Genomic DNA, 21732 nt, shown 5'->3' on the forward strand with positions numbered 1-21732 from the left:
CAGGCCTTTAAGGTGGCAGTAATTAAACCATTACTTAAAAAGCCATCACTTGACCCAGCTATCTTAGCTAATTATAGGCCAATCTCCAACCTTCCTTTTCTCTCAAAGATTCTTGAGAGGGTAGTTGTAAAACAGCTAACTGATCACCTGCAGAGGAATGGTCTATTTGAAGAGTTTCAGTCAGGTTTTAGAATTCATCATAGTACAGAAACAGCATTAGTGAAGGTTACAAATGATCTTCTTATGGCTTCGGACAGTGGACTTATCTCTGTGCTTGTTCTGTTGGACCTCAGTGCTGCTTTTGATACTGTTGACCATAAAATTTTATTACAGAGATTAGAGCATGTCATAGGTATTAAAGGCATTGCGCTGCGGTGGTTTGAATCATATTTGTCTAATAGATTACAGTTTGTTCATGTAAATGGGGAATCTTCTTCACAGACTAAAGTTAATTATGGAGTTCCACAAGGTTCTGTGCTAGGACCAATTTTATTCACTTTATACATGCTTCCTTGGGCAGTATTATTAGACGGTATTGCTTAAATTTTCATTGTTACGCAGATGATACCCAGCTTTATCTATCCATGAAGCCAGAGGATACGCACCAATTAGCTAAACTGCAGGATTGTCTTACAGACATAAGACATGGATGACCTCTAATTTCCTGCTTTTAAACTCAGATAAAACTGAAGTTATTGTACTTGGCCCCACAAATCTTAGAAGCATGGTGTCTAACCAGATCGTTACTCTGGATGGCATTTCCCTGATCTCTAGTAATACTGTGAGAAATCTTGGAGTTATTTTTGATCAGGATATGTCATTCAAAGCGCATATTAAACAAATATGTAGGACTGCCTTTTTGCATTTACGCAATATCTCTAAAATCAGAAAGGTCTTGTCTCAGAGTGATGCTGAAAAACTGATTCATGCATTTGTTTCCTCTAGGCTGGACTATTGTAATTCATTATTATCAGGTTGTCCTAAAAGTTCCCTAAAAAGCCTTCAGTTGGTTCAGAATGCTGCAGCTAGAGTACTGACGGGGACTAGCAGGAGAGAGCATATCTCACCCGTGTTGGCCTCCCTTCATTGGCTTCCTGTTAATGCTAGAATAGAATTTAAAATTCTTCTTCTTACTTATAAGGTTTTGAATAATCAGGTCCCATCTTATCTTAGGGACCTCGTAGTACCATATTACCCCATTAGAGCGCTTCGCTCTCAGACTGCGGGCTTACTTGTAGTTCCTAGGGTTTGTAAGAGTAGAATGGGAGGCAGAGCCTTCAGCTTTCAGGCTCCTCTCCTGTGGAGCCAGCTCCCAATTCAGATCAGGGAGACAGATACCCTCTCTACTTTTAAGATTAGGCTTAAAACTTTCCTTTTCGCTAAGGCTTATAGTTAGGGCTGGATCGGGTGACCCTGGACCATCCCTTGGTTATGTTGCTTTAGACGTAGACTGTGTTTCATAATTATTGTATGGCCTTGCCTTGCAATGTGGAGCGCCTTGGGGCAACTGTTTGTTGTGATTTGGCGCTATACAAGAAAAAAGTTGATTGATTGATTGAAAGATAGAGTCCGGTTGGAATTAATAACTTCAAAGCGGATCGCCGTTTAAATCAAGTGACACCTCTTTCCAAACGTTGTAATACAAACAATAAACTGCAATCGATCAAAAAGTTTTTTTTTTTTTTTTTTCTTGTCCTCCCAAAATGAGATGTTCTGCACTGATGTGCAGCAGCCAGCTGAGCTGCCAAAATGTCTGAAAGGAAATGCTTTTGACAAAACTACAGAGTGTTTTCAAGTGTTCTTTTGCACTGGAAATTATTTTTTGCTTATTTTTCTGTAAGTAAACTGCTTGGAGTGGAAAATTACCAACGCTGAAAAATAAAACTCAAGATTTGTACTATATGTAATATAATTTTCTTGTTGTTAGAATTGATCTTGTAAAATTGGTATTGAAAAAAGTATCGTTCAGGAACCGCTATTGAAATTGGCACAGGTATCGAAAATTTTTGATTGATACCCAGCCCTAACTCTGTGGAGTAATTACATTCAATTATGTATGGAGGGGCCTAGGCCATGCAATGGCGTACGTGGTCTCGATTCCGTGCATGTCAGCTTCTGCATGCCCCGCCTACCAAACACAAGGTACAGGTTTTACAAATCCTCATCTCACTCAGGTGTGCAACACTTAAGTCCCCAAACTAATGCTCCGCTTCTCCTCCCCCACTAACACAGCAAAACAGTTGACAGAGGAAAGAAACACTAACATGTTTTTTTTTTATCTTTTAAATTGTAAAAAACAACAACAAAAAACAAACATGTAAGAGAACATCCTCTCAGACACAGAAATCACAGCATTAAAAAAAAAATCATATCCATAAAGATAAAAAAAAAAATCAATCCAAATTTACAGGGAGTGTCTCTTAGCTCAACAGCACCATGAAACTGTTCTTATGTGTCACCTTCCTCTTCATCTTCTGTTAAGTCCATGCCCTCAGCGAAGAGTATGAAAGGCAACACTAACATGTTTTTGCAGAATGACACCAATTAACAACTCGCCGAGTGACACTGTGATGTCAGTGGCAGGTCTAGGGTTGCGTATCGAGGACCGGTTCTTTTTGGGTATCCTTAAGAATTGATTCGATCTACCGACATCAATAGCCTTTTTGCTTAAGGATTCCCTTATTGGTCCTTCTGTTTTGGAGGGTTTTTGTCAGGAAAATGATCATTTTTCTACCTTGATTACAGACCCTGCAGAGGGTCTGCAATCAGCCGCTTATGCAATCTTGACTCCACTTTGAAGCATGAACCAGTGAAGCACTGCTTCGATCCGCTGGCTCGTTGGTTCTTTGATTCGCTGTTCTTCAGAAGCGGCAAGTCCACTTAACCCCTTTCAAACCCATTCAGATATGTTAATCGTAAGTCACTTTTGTGTGGATTAAAATCACTAACTGGGACTCTTGTTGCAGTCAGGAAACGAGAATTGTCCTCCATTCCGTTGGCTCCAAACGCTGCGTGGCTCTCTGCCGAGTTAGAGTCCGGTCGGAATTAATAACTTCAAAATGAATTGCCACTTTAAATAAAATGACACATCTTTCCAAATGCTGTAATGCAGACAATAAACTACAATAGACTAAAACTGTTTTTTCCTCCCAAAATGAAACACCCTGCATTCTTTATGAATTACATCCTGACATGCGCTGCAGCCGGCTGCAAGAGCTCAGCTCAGATGTACGGAAAGACGTTCATGCCAATAAGGTCTGAAAGGAAATGTGTTTGAGAAAAACTACAGATTTTGTTTATTTCTATTTATGTCCAGAGATCAAGGATCCACCATGTAGAGTTTATTATATCCAGAGTTTAAGGATCCAGTGACCAGTTTCATATTTATTTACTTTAAGACTCCATAAAATGCTGTTGACATAGAAAACCTGTAAAGCCTACTTTTAGTACACAGAAAATTCACAAAAGGTATCGATAAGGGAATTGATAAGGCATCGGACTAATAAGCAGAATCGATAATGGCATCTATCAATAAAATCAATAACCATCCCTAGGCAGGTCTCTCTAAAATGCTTATTTTATGTGTTTATATAACATGTTTCTCATATATTCTGTACAAGCTAGTGAGAAATAAACACTGAAACTGAAAACACTGTTTTTGGAGCCAAATAACACCTCTGAAGTGATTTACAAGACATTTAACGGATGTTAGCGTGGTGACGTCACACACTGGTAGCTAGCTGCAAGCCCCGGTCCGTTTGTGTGTAAATATAACTAACGTCTTTGTCATATATCATGTAAAAGCTCGTAAGAAATAAACACTTCTAAAACTGAAAATGTTGTTTTTGTAACCTGATAACACCTGTTGACTGATTTACAAGACATTTTGCAAACATCAGTGTGCACACTAACTTCTTCTAGCTCAAAGCTAACTTCTGCTCTTGTCAAAAGCTCATAAACGTAAATATTGTTTATAATTGATAGAAGGGCTTTATTGAACATGTACAAATTGTAAAGACAATAGGGTCTTAATTTATGTAAATAACAATAAATGTATAATTATATATATGTATAGTTTGCACTGGGGTACCAATTAAACAACTGCAAATTATAAAGGAGACATGCATTTAAGTTAAAGCGGGAACAATGTATTTAGTGCATATGTGCTGGCAGGCTGGGGCCATGGCATCATGATGGATGTCCTAATGTCAGTCAATGCCCAATCCTCGTAGAAACGGTTTGACAATTTTGCTTGACACATTAATTAGTTATCAAGTAGTTGTGTAGTTAATCAACTTTTTAATATTCCATGTACATGCTTTGTATTGAGATCATTAATTGCAGGATATTAAATATCCACTGAGAAATGAAAGTCCATTACTTGTAGGTGTGTTTTGGTATCTTTAGAAAGTTTCTTGTGGAAAGTGGCATTTCAGTTGTCCTACAGTCAAAATGGTTGAGAGAAGAAATGAGGTGTGTAACTGGCTCCTGAGAGGATATCCCTCTTGGTCAAAATCTGAGTCCACACAGGCAGGCTGCACAGTGAGATTTTTTTTTTTTTTTTTTTTCTGCCACTGGCAGTAGCACAGAAAAATGTAACATGGGTAATATAACTATACTAGAGAAATTCTGAGGCTTGTACTGTTGCATAACATGAAACCCTCAATTTCTTACCCACAAGAATTTTAGTGTGCTTTGCACATTTGTTTCCTGATTGTGCTGTTGAAGTTACATTTTTATAATTTCAAGTGTTATGATGGGAAACAATCAGCACAGAGTTGATTATTATTGTTTTTTATTTGTATTTGTAAATGGCTTCTCTGGGACAGTTTGAAATATCTTTGTATAGAGAGATCTGTCCACCGACTGGTGTCGCCGACCGAATGCCCCCCCCCCCTAAAAATTGATCTGCCTTTTGCATCTGCGCATACGTCATTAGCCGTGGTTCTCGGATTAAAACCTCGTTTCTGCTTAAAACTGCACTCCAGTCATCATCTGTCTCAGTGACAGATATCTGAAGCTTTTGTACAACAATCATTTCCACATAAATTTAGCATTATTTCATCACAAAAGGCAGCGGAAGCGATCAGAGTGCCGTGGCTAAATGAGCTGCTAGCTGATGCGTTCACTGCGCGTCGGCCATTTCAAAGCATCACAGAATTTCACTGGGTTTCTGCTTAAAATGGCCTTGCTTCTGCTTACCTGAGTTTAGAATGATTTAAGAGGTTTTACCTTTATCATCTGATGGTTAATAATCCCATTAATTTATTTGATTGCTTTGGGTGAAGAGACTCCATCTCAGACGTGCTACTGTGGTCTGCAAAAGGCGGCCTGATATATATATATTTTTTTTTAGGGGCGGACCATTCAGTCTGTGACACGGCTCTGGGATTCGTTTACTTTTTGCTTGCTGACATCCTGCTAGTCTTTCAGACTTTGATGCCATGCTTCAGCAATGTTTCTCATGATATCTGCCTGTCTGTTGCTGCAGGTAGTCCTCTTTCTAACTTCTCCCTCTTAAGAGGCTTAGATTTAAGCATGTTAATGTTTTGGAGTAGCAATAGAGCCATTCATTTCCTAACCTGCCATTTGGGTGCTAATTGGCTGGGAGCTCCTACGTCATCACTGGAGCCTAGTAGGCTGACATGCATATTAGTAGTAAGTTTACATCACATTTGCCATCCATACGAGTGTAACTAATGACATACGAGTAATGACATGCGAGTATGTCATGTAATGACATACTCGTATGCATGTAAACCTGTTAGTATAGCACTTTCCAGATACTGTAAGTGAACAATTAGTGTGCATTTCACAAGTGTTGTAACTTTGGAGCTGAAAATGATTTTTGGTGCAGATAAAGATTTTGTTATCACAGTGATGAAAGTTTCCATAAATTACTGGAAATGCGTTTTTTTTGTTTTGTTTTTTTACTCAGGTGGTGAATGTTTCTGCGTTGTTTTTGATAACATGTCAGAATCCATTCATTCAGTTCCATGCCAAAACAGTTGGTGGCAGTAATGCACTGTGTTGTTTTATAAGCTGCCAATAATCTCCAAAGAAGGGTTATTTTGGGTTTGGGAGTTTATTAAATCATATTAGGGAGGGGGAGGTGATGGTCTAGTGGTTAAAGCGTTGGGCTTGAGACCAGAGGATCCTCTGTTCAAATCCCATCCTGACCGGAAAATCACTAAGGGCCCTTGGGCAAGGTCCTTAATCCCCTAGTTGCTCCCGGTGTGTAGTGAGCACCTTGTATGGCAGCACCCTCACATCGGGGTGAATGTGAGCCATTATTTGCAAAGCGCTTTCATCTGAGGCAGATGGAATGCAGTCCATTTATATTAGTGGTTGGATGTGTCTAACCGTAACTAGGATGGGTTAAATCCACACGACAAATTTCATTCTGTGTGTGTGTGTGTGTGTGTGTGTGTGTGTGTGTGTGTGTGTGTGTGTGTGTGTGCGTGCGCACGCGCATATATATATATATATATATACACTCAACAAAAATATAAACGCAACACTTTTGGTTTTGCTCCCATTTTGTATGAGATGAACTCAAAGATCTAAAACTTTTTCCACATACACAATATCACCATTTCTCTCAAATATTGTTCACAAACCAGTCTAAATCTGTGATAGTGAGCACTTCTCCTTTGCTGAGATAATCCATCCCACCTCACAGGTGTGCCATATCAAGATGCTGATTAGACACCATGATTAGTGCACAGGTGTGCCTTAGACTGCCCACAATAAAAGGCCACTCTGAAAGGTGCAGTTTTATCACACAGCACAATGCCACAGATGTCGCAAGATTTCAGGGAGTGTGCAATTGGCATGCTGACAGCAGGAATGTCAACCAAAGCTGTTGCTCGTGATTGAATGTTCATTTCTCTACCATAAGCCGTCTCCAAAGGCGTTTCAGAGAATTTGGCAGTACATCCAACCAGCCTCACAACCGCAGACCACGTGTAACCACACCAGCCCAGGACCTCCACATCCAGCATGTTCACCTCCAAGATCGTCTGAGACCAGCCACTCGGACAGCTGCAGAAACAATTGGTTTGCATAACCAAAGAATTTCTGCACAAACTGTCAGAAAACCGTCTCAGGGAAGCTCATCTGCATGCTCGTCGTCCTCATCGGGGTCTTGACCTGACTCCAGTCGTCGTCGTAACCGACTTGAGTGGGCAAATGCTCACATTCGCTGCCGTTTGGCACATTGGCAAGGTGTTCTCTTCACGGATGATGCGAAGGAGATGTGTTGCACTGCATGAGGCAAATGGTGGTCACACCAGATACTGACTGGTATCCCCCCCAATAAAACAAAACTGCACCTTTCAGAATGGCCTTTTATTGTGGACAGTCTAAGGCACACCTGTGCACTAATCATGGTGTCTAATCAGCATCTTGGTATGGCACACCTGTGAGGTGGGATGGATTATCTCAGCAAAGGAGAAGTGCTCACTATCACAGATTTCGACTGGTTTGTGAACAATATTTGAGGGAAATGTTGTCCTCATCGAGGTCTCGACCTGACAGTTCGTCGTCATAACCGACTTGAGTGCTCAAATGCTCACATTCGCTGGCGTTTGGCACGTTGGAGAGGTGTTCTCTTCACGGATGAATCCCGGTTCACACTGTTCAGGGCAGATGGCAGACAGCGTGTGTGGCGTCGTTTGGGTGAGCGGTTTTCTGATGTCAATGTTGTGGATCGAGTGGCCCATGGTGGCGGTGGGGTTATGGTATGGGTAGGCGTCTGTTATGGACGAAGAACACAAGTGCATTTTATTGATGGCATTTTGAATGCACAGAGATACCGTGACGAGATCCTGAGGCCAACTGTTGTGCCATACATCCAAGAACATCACCTCATGTTGCAGCAGGATAATGCACAGCCCCATGTTGCAAGGATCTGTACACAGTTCTTGGAAGCTGAAAATGTCCCAGTTCTTGCATGGCCGGCATACTCACCGGACATGTCACCCATTGAGCATGTTTGGGATGCTCTGGACCGGCGTATACGACAGCGTTTACCAGTTCCTGCCAATATCCAGCAACTTCGCACAGCCATTGAAGAGGAGTGGACCAACATTCCACAGGCCACAATTGACAACCTGATCAACTCTATGCGAAGGAGATGTGTTGCACTGCATGAGGCAAATGGTGGTCACACCAGATACTGACTGGTATCCCCCCCCAATAAACAAAACTGCACCTTTCAGAGTGGCCTTTTATTGTGGGCAGTCTAAGACACACCTGTGCACTAATCATGGTGTCTAATCAGCATCTTGATATGGCACACCTGTGAGGTGGGATGGATTATCTCAACAAAGGAGAAGTGCTCATTATCACAGATTTAGACTGGTTTGTGAACAATATTTGAGGGAAATGGTGATATTGTGTATGTGGAAAAAGTTTTAGATCTTTGAGTTCATCTCATACAAAATGGGAGCAAAACCAAAAGTGTTGCGTTTATATTTTTGTTGAGTATATATATATATATATATATATGAAATCGGGCCCGATCACGTGGTTTCAGACTTGATCGAAATCGGACGTTGCATCCCGATCAGGAATCCGATATAGATTTTATCCTCATTATTTTTGATCAGCGCTATTTCAGGCTTATTATTACAGATTAATGGGCCTTTCACGCGTCAGAGGCATGAGACGCGTTGCTTTTTTGAGGCGTCAGAAGAGTCGCTTTAGCTCAGCTTTTGATGTGACGCTTCTGATGGGAGTGCGCATTGCCGTTTGTCGGCAGGCTGACATGGTCAGAGTTCAACCCAATCTTTTTTTTTAATTGAAAAAAAGAAAAAACATAAGTTCAACCGGACAGAGGTGGGGGGAGTTACGCGTGCAAAGTTTCTTTCGCAGAACTGCTGTTTGTGTGTTTACGTGCTCAGCCTGACGCCTCGATGGAATGACAAGAGGATGATGGACACTTTCCCACCGAAACTCTTGCTCAGTCATCTTTCTGTGCGCAGCGGGACCCGGTGCTGACCAAATCCTCAGGATGACGATCTGTCATCTGATTAACAAAAAGAAAAAAACAAATTGTCCTGTGATGGTTTGTCTGCAAAACGGAGCGAGAGATGGTGTGTGCACGTGACGTGCACACTCATCACATTTAGGAGCGCGTCTTAAAGAGCTTCCGTCTTCATTCACGTTCACTGCGCTGCTCTGAACTTGTTGAACACTGATAAAGTATCAGAGGGGTACACTGAGGACTGTCAGGATGCAAATGTAAGTTGTTTTTTTACTTTTCAAGTTAACTTTTGAACTTTCGACGCTCTGAGCTGTGACGTAGCTTCGCGCTGTCCAATAGGAACGACGCGTCGGGCCAGAACACGGGATACTAGTGGCAGAAACCACTGATCTGTTCAAATGGTAAATGGACTGCATTTATATAGCACTTTTCCATCTGCATCAGACGCTCAAAGCGCTTTACAATTATGCCTCACATTCACCCCGATGTCAGGGCGCTGCCATACAAGGCGCTCACTACACACCGGGAGCAATAGGGGATTAAAGACCTTGCCCAAGGGCCCTTAGTGATTTTCCAGTCAGGTGGGGATTTGAACCAGAGATCAGTTCAGAAACCACGTGTCTGAAGAAAAATCCTTGGAAATGTTTTTTGTTGTTGTTTGTTACCTCAAAATTTCTGATTACTGTTTAAAAAAAGTTTAGAACACTTGTAATTAAAATAGCCAGATCAATAAATGGTTCTTTAAAAACCTTTCATCTATAAATTAAAACCACCTGTTATTTCAGATTAGATAATTTCTTGTTTAACATAAGGAACCTTTTGACATTATTTTTAGACAAATAAAATAACATGGAAATTTGTACGTTTTTTAAGTCTGGTAGATTACTTGATTGTTCAAGCTACCTCAAGGAGAAGTGCACTGTTTAAGTGATAATAAAATAAGGTGATTAAAATGAAATTATTATATATTTAGCATTTGTTCATTGTTTATTCAGTTTTTTAAAGTATCGGATCGGGACTCGGTATCGGCAGGTACTCAAAATCAGATGACTCTGAATCGGATCGGGGCCAAAAAAAACCTGATAGGGACATCGCTAATAAATAAATAAATAAATATATATATATATACACACACACACACAAAATGACAATTCAGGCTCGATTAATTCATTCACATTGCAGGCACAAATTTAAATATAGCACTTGACAAAACAACCAAGATTTTTGAATTTGCAGTTCACAATAAAAGAAAAAGACATTGAGTAACATGCCATAAGTGATGATAAAGGGGAAGAAAAGATAACTTGTTTGCAAAGTATTTAGCTGCTTCAGCTCATGAACTGTATTCAGGTACATATCCAGAAGTGGGCTTCTTCTTCTTAAGTATTTGCTGAACATTTTTGGGTAAAATCATGTCTTAAATATTTCTGAATTCTGTGTAATCTTGTTTATTTTTCAAGGTTGTTCTACAAACATGATGGATTTTCCATTTTTGTTTCACAGACATGACAGTTGTGGGGCTTTGTGTGTGTGTATCGGGGTGGGGGTGCGGGTTCGGGTGCTTTGTTGTGACAGTTTTTGTGTAAGCTGAACAAATTTTTATTTATACGTGTACTCGGTTGCCCCCACTGCATACTTTTGTTGCTGTTTTGAAAAATTTCTGGTTGAATCCCTGTAGTTAACTTCCTGCCTTCTCTCTGGATGCCTTGGGTGTCTTGGTGAGTGTGTGGGGAGGAATGCTGCTGTAGTAGGTTGTTGGCAAGAAGAGCTTTGTGCAACCATATGTCTACTATGATGATCATACTGTAAATGTCCCTTTCAAACTTGGAGTCATTATCTTATTGCTGACAGTCAGTCAAGCAATTGCTTTTCTCCCCAGCATGAGCTGGGGAGGATGCTCCACACGTTATAGGGCAGTGTTGTCTCTTATGGATGATGGCACACAGCCTTTGTCTCACTGTTAGCACATCTTACAGTTTGCAGTAGTCAGGGTAATGGAGAATCTGGTTGAAATTTGAGTGCAGTGCAAAATATGACCATGCACTGAGTGTGCAGTGCTCAAGGCAGACTGATTTGGGGAGTCATCCCTTAGCTTCCAGTATACAGTGATGGTGCACCACCACGTAGAGCGCATCTGAAAAGTATTCACGGCGCTTCACTTTTCCCACATTTTGTTATAGTACAACCTTATTCCAAAATGGGTGAAATTCATTTTGTCCCTCACAATTCTACACACAATACCCCATAGTGATGGTGTGAAAAAAGTTTTTATTAAAAAAACAAACAAACAAAAAAACCCCTAAGGTGTCACATATATATGAGTATTCACAGCCTTTGCCATGAAGCTCAGAATTGAGCTCGGGTGCATCCTGTTTCCACTGATCATCCTTCAGATGTTTCTACAGCTTAATGGAGTTCACCTGGGGTAAATTCAGTTAATTGATTTGGAAAGGCACACACCTGTTTAGCAGGAGGTGGTAATGGTAGAATTTTTTTTATTTTTCCCAAATATGCTTACATCCACTTCAGAGATTGTGCATTGTGTAATTTGGGAGATATTTCATATAGGAAGTGGGTGTCTACCGTGACAAAAAAACCCCCACCCCATGCAAAAAACAAAACAAAACTGCAATATATACTGTAATTTTAACATCTTTCAAAATATTAGAATGTAATTGTTTTGACTTCAGGGTTAGTTTTGATGAACCCTGCATTGAACACAACATTCAAGTTTATGATATATAATGCTCCTGACTTGGTAGTACTTGTTTTAGAGAAGTCACAAAAGCTACATAAGTACTGATATTATTACAGTGATCATGCAATTACACATGTAATTTCAAGTCACAGCATGGCAAGTTGTAGTAAATCAAGTGTCATGGCCAAGCCAAAAACAAGATCTCAGGCTAAAGCTAAGTAAAGCTAAGTTCTGTTATTCACACAGTGTTACTGAAATAAAACCTTTGTGAAAGAATTGTGTTTATAAAGTTTTTGAAGAGCATGGACAAACTTTACACATAGCAGAATAGCCAGATAATTGAAAATAGACCATACTTTGTTACATTCAAGGAGTGGGGGGTTATTTTCAAGATATAGGATTAATTTTGATGCCAAAATGCTGGTATTAATATTGTGAATCATTTCCCAAGTGGATGTATTGAAATTCTGATTTGTGATTTTACCACCTCTTGCTAACCTGTTTACATATGAGGTCCCACAGTTGACAGTGCATGTCAGCGCATAAACCAAGCATGAAGTCAAAGGAATTGTCTGTAGACCTCCAAGACAGGATTGTCTTGAGGCACAAATCTGGGGAAGGGTACAGAAACATTTCTGCTGCTTTGAAACTCCCAATGACCACAGTGACCTCCAACATCCGTAAATGGAAGAAGTTCAGATCCACCAGGACTCATCCTAGAGCTAGTCACCTGAGTGATCGGGGAGAAGGGCCTAAATCAGGGACGTGAACAAGAACCCAATAGTCACTCTGTCAGAGCTCCAGCATTCCTCTGTGGAGAGTGGAGAACTTTCTAGAAGGACAACCATCTCTGCAGCATTCCACCAATCAGGCCTATATGCTAGAGTCACCAGATAGAAGCTACTTCTTAGTAAAAGGCACATGGTAGCCTGTTTATAGTTTGCCAAATGGCACCTGAGGGACTCTCAGACCATGAGATGAAAACCTGCTCCAGAGTGCTCTTGACCGCAGACTGGTGTGACTGTTCATCTTTCAGCAGGGCAATGACCCTAAGCACACAGCCAAGATATCAAAGTGGCTTCAGGACAACTCTGTGAATGTCCTTGAGTGGCCCAGCCAGAGTCCAGACCTGAAAGCCAATTGAACATCTCTGGGAGATCTGAAAATGACTGTGCACTGTTGCTCCCCATCCAACCTGTTGGAGCTTGAGAGGTGCTGCAAAGAGGAGTGGGCAGAACTGCCCAAAGATAGGTGTGCCAAGCGTGTGGCATCATATTCAAGACTTGAGGTTGTAATTGCTGCCTAAGGTGCATCAACAAAGTGTTATTTGCTAGTTTTTATTTTATTTTTTTTTTTTATAAATTTGCAAAAAAAAAAAAATCTTTTTTTTTCATGTTGTCATTATGGGGTGTTGTGAGTACAACCCCTGGCAAAAATTATGGAATCACTGGCCTCAGAGGATGTTCATTCAGTTGTTTAATTTTGTAGAAAAAAAGCAGATCACAGACATGACAGAAAAATAAAGTCATTTCAAATGGCAACTTTCTGGCTTTAAGAAACACTACACGAAATCAGGAAAAAAAATTGTGGCAGTCAGTAACGGTTACTTTTTTAGACCAAGCAGAGGGAAAAAAATATGGAATCACTCAATTCTGAGGAAAAAAATTATGGAATCATGAAAAACAAAAGAACGCTCCAACACATCACTAGTATTTTGCTGCACCACCTCTGGCTTTTATAACAGCTTGCAGTCTCTGAGGCATGGACTTAATGAGTGACAAACAGTACTCTTCATCAATCTGGCTCCAACTTTCTCTGATTGCTGTTGTCAGATCAGCTTTGCAGGTTGGAGCCTTGTCATGAACCATTTTCTTCAACTTCCACCAAAGATTTTCAATTGGATTAAGATCCGGACTATTTGCAGGCCATGACATTGACCCTATGTGTCTTTTTGCAAGGAATATTTTCACAGTTTTTGCTCTATGGCAAGATGCATTACCATCTTGAAAATGATTTCATCATCCCCAAACATCCTTTCAATTGATGGGATAAGAAAAGTGTCCAAAATATCAACGTAAACTTGTGCATTTATTGATGATGTAATGACAACCGTCTCCCCAGTGCCTTTACCTGACATGCAGCCCCATATCATCAATGACTGTGGAAATTTGTGTTCTCTTCAGGCAGTCATCTTTATGAATCTCATTGGAACAGCACCAAACAAAAGTTCCAGCATCATCACCTTGCCCAATGCAGATTCAAGATTCATCACTGAATGACTTTCATCCAGTCATCCACAGTCCACGATTGCTTTTCCTTAGCCCATTGTAACCTTGTTTTTTTCTGTTTAGGTATTAATGATGGCTTTCGTTTAGCTTTTCTGTATGTAAATCCCATTTCCTTTAGGCGGTTTCTTACATTTTGGTCACAGACGTTGACTCCAGTTTCCTCCCATTCGTTCCTCATTTGTTTTGTTGTGCATTTTCGATTTTTGAGACATATTGCTTTAAGTTTTCTGTCTTGATGCTTTGATGTCTTCCTTGGTCTACCAGTATGTTTGCCTTTAACAACCTTCCCATGTTGTTTGTATTTGGTCCAGAGTTTAGACACAGCTGACTGTGAACAATCAACATATTTTGCAACATTGCGTGATGATTTACCCTCTTTTAAGAGTTTGATAATCCTCTCCTTTGTTTCAACTGACATCTCTCGTGTTGGAGCCATGATTCATGTTAGTCCACTTGGTGCAACAGCTCTCCAAGGTGTGATCACTCCTTTTTAGATGCAGACTAATGAGCAGATCTGATTTGATGCAGGTGTTAGTTTTGGGGATGAAAATTTACAGGGTGATTCCATAATTTATTCCTCAGAATTGAGTGATTCCGTATTTTTTTCCTTCTGCTTGGTCTAAAAAAGTAACCGTTACTGACTGCCACAATTTTTTTTTTTTTTCTGATTTCTTATAGTGTTTCTTAAAGCCAGAAAGTTGCCATTTGAAATGACTTTAGTTTTGTGTCATGTCTGTGATCTGCTTTTTTTCTACAAAATTAAACAACTGAATGAACATCCTCCGAGGCCGGTGATTCCATAATTTTTGCCAGGGGTTGTAGAATTTTGAGGGGCAAAAATGAATTTACTCAAATGTGGGAAAAGTGAAGCACCATGAATACTTTCCGGATGCATTGTATGTGTAAGCAGCTTCTGTGTCTCAGCGTATGAAGCACCACAGCACAGCCTTTGTACAATGTACACAGTGTTGACCTGTGCAGTGCTTTGAGTTGTCCTACTATCTAAGTTTAGGACAGAGCGAAAGTTGTAAAGTTGCTTGGTAACAGGGTTTGACATTAATGCTTGCCTGCTTGACATTGCATTAGTGCACCATGTCCCTATCTTGCCTGATGTGACAAATTCATTTTAGGGCACATTTAGAACAAAATCTGGCCAAAAATGAACACATTTCAGTGATGTTCCTGGAGTTTTTTTTTTTTTTTTTGGTTGATCAGTTTTGGATAAATGAGACCCACTTCTCTAAATTTGTGCATTTCCTCTCATTTAATCTCATGTGCGGTGTTGTCGGAGTGAGCAGTCAGGCAGTTCTGTGGCTGCATTCAGCACTGAGCACAGTGCATATTTTATAACTACGTTAACACACTGCTTTGCATGAAATATGTAACAAGTCTATTTTATTCACACACAGCATCAACATTGTGTCTTGCTGTTTCATAGCGCAGTGTCTACAGAGTACTAAGAAGCAACACACATGCAGGAAAAGCTTTTACGAAATACATTTCACTCTCCTGTCCTTCACATAGGTGTATTTTTGATGGACGGCATATGTGATGTAAACTTTTTATTGTAGTGCTTTCCACATACTGTAAGTGAACAAGTTCCTGCTTTCTTCCTGCTCACAGACTGTGCATAGGAAGAGGAGTTAGAGGTAGAAACTCCCCTCCAGACCCCCTAGAGAAAAGATACACTTTTGAAGACATTCTAAATCCATTTTTGTACATAATCTACTTCTACTAATGATGGTAAGTAAGTCCCTTCGGCTGCCCCCTTGTTTGCACTCGGGGTCGCCACAGCAAATCCAAGGTGGATCTGTGTTAAATAAATTATACTGTAAAAACATGTTTTATCATTTATTATCAGCTACTATGTCTTTCTGTATCTTAAAATCTGCAAACTGTTTCTCTCAGATATTCACAGCTGCAGCCTGTTTACAGTTTGACATTTAGCAAGCTTCAGCAAAATCGCACACTCTGTACTCTCTTTTGGAATGATTCATTTGTCACTCTGTACAAGATTGGAATGATTCAGTTGTTTGCAAATGTATCTGCACATGACTAACAAGCACATGTTGCAACCGTGGACTCGTGTAGCCACACTTATCTTTTGTTTTCCTTATACAATAAAAGGGCCCCACCAGGAGGTCACAGTCAGAGAACTGCACGAGGCTGTCAGCCTCTGCTGTATCTCTCCTTTGCAAAGCTCACTAAAGACATCTCAACTCTGTCTGGTTCTTTCTTGTATGTCTAGCCGAGGTCAAACCTGACAATCTGCATGTCGAATTGGCACAAGTTTTACGCCAGATGTCCTTCCTGACGCAACTCCACATTACATGGAGAAATGTGGCAGGGGTGGGATTTGAACCCAGAACCTTCTGAACTGAAACCAAGCGCATTAACCACTTGGCCACCGCCCCTACTTCTACTAATGATGGTGATAATTAATATCTGTTTTAATAACCAAAATATCCAAACAGTATTACTGAGTATCCTGCTTTTGCTCCTACACTTCTGTGCTAAGTGTAATTGAGGAGCCATATAAAAAATGTTTACTTAACTTGAATAAATAAATAATTACAGAGCAGTTTGGATTGAAGGTGTTTTTATTTTTCTTAAGGCGTGGCCGAGCGGTGTCAAGCATGCACAGCAGATTGACTTAATGGACTCTGTGACAGTTGCATATCTAGAAGGACTCATGTATTGATTGGGACTCTGTATCAGCAGATAATCTATATGAAATGCTTATGTACTTGGTTTATTTGATTAAATTGATTCACTTGGCATATGACAAGTCAGTTTGGCCCCCAACTTGCCCACTGTCTCAAGTGACCTCTGTGGCTTAGCATAGAGCCCTGCTGTGGACGATTTATTTGTGTATTTGCATGCTGGTCCACGTAGAACTGTAAATGGAAGCAATGAAAAAAGGAAGCCCTATCATTAGTGGGTGTGGAATTATCACACAGTACTGCAGTAAATTGAATCATCTCACTTCACTTTTTGCTGAAGGACACAGAAAGAAGTTGAGTGGGTTATAGTTTTATGCACCGATTTCTTGTTGGGGAGCTTTTTTTTTTTCTTCCCCAAACTGCGCTTGCACAATTGTGAATGTGATATCTGTTTGAGCAGCTGAGATGAAGAGGCTGAGGAAGGTTTTGTGTTCAGATCTCGTACATGGGAGCAGGATGTGCTGTATCCAGAAGAGGAAAAAAGTTTTCTTCGATCTCTGCGTCTGTCGTCCTGGAAATTGCAAGTGATCCATATCTGACTGCCAATAATAAATGTACTACTCAAAATAGTTGATGTACATTTTAAAGGAATTTGTGCCTTGTCTTTGTGCTGTTTATTAAAAAAAAGTGTAAAGCGTGACTTAAGGGATGGGTCGATAAACAAGTATTATTTCAGACTTTCACTTGTTTATCTGCTACAGATAAATACTGTGTATTTTAAGGCAATAAGCTTTTCTCATCATCACTGGACCCTCGTAAATTTACTTTCTGTGAACAGGATAAAGTTTTACTGGTGGTGTGTAGGTATGTCTTATTTTATCATAATTCATCCCTCTTTCTAGGAGAGGAGGCGAGTGTGTTCAAGTGTTCCGTTTCCAGGGAGACGGAGTGCACCCGCGTGGGGAAGCAGTCATTCATCATCACACTGGGCTGCAACAGCGTCCTGCTGCAGTTTTCCTCACCAGCAGGTAAACACAAGCTCTACAAGCCTGAGCACACTTTATTTTAGGCCAGTGGTTCGCAACCTAGTCCATTTATTTATTTATTTAGTTAGTCATTTCACCACTGGAGGTGTAACAAGGCTTGAATTGTATGTGCAGTTGTCATGTAAAATTAAAAAAAAATCCCATTATATGAAACTATGCATCTTTCACAGGTGGATATCCTAAAATGTGGACACATTGAATCAAAAACTGAAATGATTTATGTGACAGTTTTGTGTAAACCCCATATGTGATGCTTATATTGTGGTGTGTGTGTGTGTGTGTGTAGCATGGATATTGCCTTCACTTATACATGTTTGTGCTTATTCCCTGGTCCAGACTTTCAGTCCTTTTATAACCTCTTGAAAAATTGCCGTGGGCACAACAGTGAAGGCTCAGTTTTCAGTGAGAGGACAGAGGAGTCCTCTGCTGTACAGTACTTCCAGGTGAGACAACACACACATCCAGGTTTGCTCCCTCTCTCTCGCTACATATACAACCCCAATTCCAATGAAGTTGGGACATTGTGTAAAATGTAAATGAAAACAGAATACAATGATTTGCAAATCCTCTTCAACCTATATTCAATTGAATACATGACAAAGACAAGATATATAATGTTCAAACTGATAAACTTTGTTTTTGTGCAAATATTTGCTCATTTTGAAATGGATGCCTGCAACATGTTTCAAAAAAAGCTGGGACAGTGGTATGTTTACCACTGTGTTACATCATCTTTCCTTCTGACAACACTCAGTAAGCGTTTGGGAACTGAGGACACTAATTGTTGAAGCTTTGTAGGTGGAATTCTTTCCCATTCTTGCTTGATGTACGACTTCAGTTCAACAGTCCGGGGTCTCCGTTGTCATATTTTGCACTTCATAATGTGCCACACATTTTCAATGGGTGACAGGTCTGGACTGCAGGCAGGCACCCGCACTCTTTTACTACGAAGCCACGCTGTTGTAACACATGCAGAATGTGGCTTGGCATCATCTTGCTGAAATAAGCAGGGACGTCCCTGAAAAAGACATTGCTTGGATGGCAGCATGTGTTGCTCCAAAACCTGGATGTACCTTTCAGCATTGATGGTGCCATCACAGATGTGTAAGTTGCCCATGCCATGGGCACTAACACACCCCCATACCATCACAGATGCTGGCTTTTGAACTTTGCGCTGGTAACAATCTGGATGGTCTTTTTCCTCTTTTGTCCGAGGACACAACGTCCATGATTTCCAAAAACAATTTGAAATGTGGACTCATCAGACCACAGCACACTTTTCCACTTTGTGTCTGTCCATTTCAAATGAGCTCGGGCCAGAGAAGGCTCTGTTTCTGGATGTTGTTGATATATTGTTTTCGCTTTGCATGGTAGAGTTTTAACTTGTACTTGTAGATGTAGCGACGAACTGTGTTAACTGACAGCGATTTTCTGAAGTGTTCCTGAGCCCACGCGGTAAGATCCTTTACACAATGATGTTGGTTGTTAATGCAGTGCCGCCTGAGGGATCAAAGGTCACGGGCATTCGATATTGGTTTTCGGCTTTGCCGCTTACGTGTAGAAAGTTCTCCAGGTTCTCTGAATCTTCTGATTATATTATGGACTGTTGCTGATGGAATCCCTAAATTCCTTGCAGTTGACCATTGTTCTTAAACTGTTGGAATATTTTTTTCATGTAGTTGTTCACAATGTAGTGATCCTCGCCCTATCTTTGCTTGTGAACAGCTGAGCCTTTTGGGGATGCTCCTTTTATACCCAATCATGACACTCACCTGTTTCCAATTAGGTGTTCTTTGAGCATTCATCAACTTTACTAGTCTTTTGTTGTCCCATCCCAACTTTTTTTAAACGTGTTGCAGGCATCTACTTCAAAATTAGCAAATATTTGCACAAAAACAAAAAAGTCAATCAGTTTGAACATTTAAATATCTTGTCTTTGTGGTGTATTCAATTGAATATAGGTTGAAGGGGATTTGCAAATCGTATTCTGTTTTTAATTTACATTTTACACAATGTCCCAACTTCATTGGAATTGGGGTTGTAGAACAGCATTGAGGCATTTCCATGCTGAATGGGAAAATTAGGCAAGATTTTTTTAAGTGTTTCCCTTGCATTTTCAGTTTATATATATATATATATACACACACACACACAATTTTCCTTTCAGGAAACACAGGACTTTTGGTATGAGAGTCACGCTGTAATTAAAACACCAATTAAAGATTTATCTTACTTTTTGTTTGTCATTTCACACTTTGTGTCAACTGGCACATGCATGCAAGAAAATGTGTCTAAAAATGTATATGTGTGGGAGGTACAGGAAAAAATAACTTAAAGTGACCAAAAATGTACCGCGACTCACATGGAAATGCCCATTGCGTGTATGTAAGTTTGTGCCATTCCAAACGTGTTGTCAGAACACAAAAACAAAAGCTGTCTTAAAAATCTTAAAATTTGCTTTTTAATTCTTGTTGCTTACTGAGCAGGTTTGTATAATCCTGACACAACGTGATTTAAAAAAAATTGTTTCTTGCAGTTTTATGGCTACCTCTCCCAGCAACAGAACATGATGCAGGATTATGTTCGGACAGGGACCTACCAGCGGGCTATTCTTCAGAATCACACTGACTTTAAGGACAAGGTACACTAAAGCAAAGTGGTACCTGTGCTCCTGCATGTGTACAAAACTCATCAAATGTATGACATTAGTAATAAACCCTTTAATCAATGACGCTACTGTTTTAATGTAATATTAGACTGTTTGCATATTCCTGGCTGAGTTAATAAAAAAAATGGACTTACAAATTACATGTTTAAGTCCTGTTCAAAAGAACATTATATAATGAAGTTACAACTTGTCCAGTACTACATATCTGATATTCAATAGCAATCAAAATATTATGTTTTTTCTAGTTAATCTATCTGATTGATAATCCAGGCTCTTCATTGCTATTTTTCCACTTGATTGTAATGATTCAAAAGCATCCATCAAATGATAATGTAACGTCTATCCAGCGTTTGGGCGCAAACATACCTGTATTGTTGCTGTTTTTATTCAAAAAGTTGTGCCTGTATCATTCTTTGATTTGCAACATTTTTACTGCTGCTCCTTGTCCCAGGTGGTGTTGGATGTTGGCTGTGGTTCAGGAATCCTCTCTTTCTTTGCCGCCCAAGCTGGAGCCAGGAAAGTCTACGCTGTGGAGGCAAGCACGATGGCACAACACGCTGAGGTCTGTGCACACACAAAATGCCACAAATGTGCCCTGGTTGTGATTATGTGGGATTGTTTTTATTCTGTTGTCGAAGAAGAATGTTAGCATATGGCTTTAAAATGATTTCCTTTAATGGTTTTTCAGGCCTGAAGCGAGATTTAGAATTGCACTGCATTTGTGCATGTCTCAGTCACACTTTCTTATGCCTGAGAGTAGTATTTTTAGGGAAAAAATGGATTTACTTCACTTTTCCCCCACATTTTGTTATGTTACAGCTTTATTCCAAAATGAAGCGCTGTGAATACTTTCTGGATGCACCATATGCAAATGTGGGCAATGCTCATGAGGTAGCTTAAGTTTTTGGTTTACCTTCCAGGTGTTGGTGAACAGTAACCGTCTTGGGGACCGCGTAGTTGTCATACCCGGGAAGGTGGAGGAGGTGACTCTGCCCGAGCAGGTGGACATCATCATCTCCGAGCCTATGGGCTACATGCTGTTTAATGAGCGCATGCTGGAGAGTTACCTGCATGCAAAGAAATTCCTCAAACCTAACGGTGAGAAGGTTTGGGGTAAAGGTGGATGGGAAGTTTGGGGGGGGGAATAAACATGTAAGGAGGAACAGGAGAGTGCAGCCTGGAGCATTAAAGATGGATGATGGCCACAGCAATGACAAAAACAAGACGCAGCCTCACAAAGTACAAACAGGCTTATATACAGTATCATGTCATATTTCATGAAGGTTAACCTTTGTTGCAGGGGGGGAAAAACAAAATCCCTTTAATGAACAGCAGCGATGCAGGGGCCGACCAAAACTAGTATTAGTCAAGACAAAGTGG

General features: G+C 40.3%; 1 protein-coding gene across 2 annotated transcripts in view; it reads left to right on the forward strand.

The window, feature by feature from the left end:
• Positions 1–21732, forward strand: part of LOC117528631 (histone-arginine methyltransferase CARM1) — a 51040-nt gene that overhangs the window by 13857 nt on the left and 15451 nt on the right. For both annotated transcript variants that reach the window (XM_034191254.1, XM_034191255.1), the window contains exons 2-6: positions 17541–17666; positions 18021–18127; positions 20221–20325; positions 20804–20914; positions 21273–21450. In XM_034191254.1, the coding sequence (XP_034047145.1) occupies positions 17541–17666; positions 18021–18127; positions 20221–20325; positions 20804–20914; positions 21273–21450 (627 nt within the window). The remainder of the gene's footprint in view (positions 1–17540; positions 17667–18020; positions 18128–20220; positions 20326–20803; positions 20915–21272; positions 21451–21732) is intronic.

The sequence above is a fragment of the Thalassophryne amazonica genome, chromosome 16 (genome assembly GCF_902500255.1).
Source record: "Thalassophryne amazonica chromosome 16, fThaAma1.1, whole genome shotgun sequence".
Lineage (NCBI taxonomy): Eukaryota > Metazoa > Chordata > Actinopteri > Batrachoidiformes > Batrachoididae > Thalassophryne > Thalassophryne amazonica.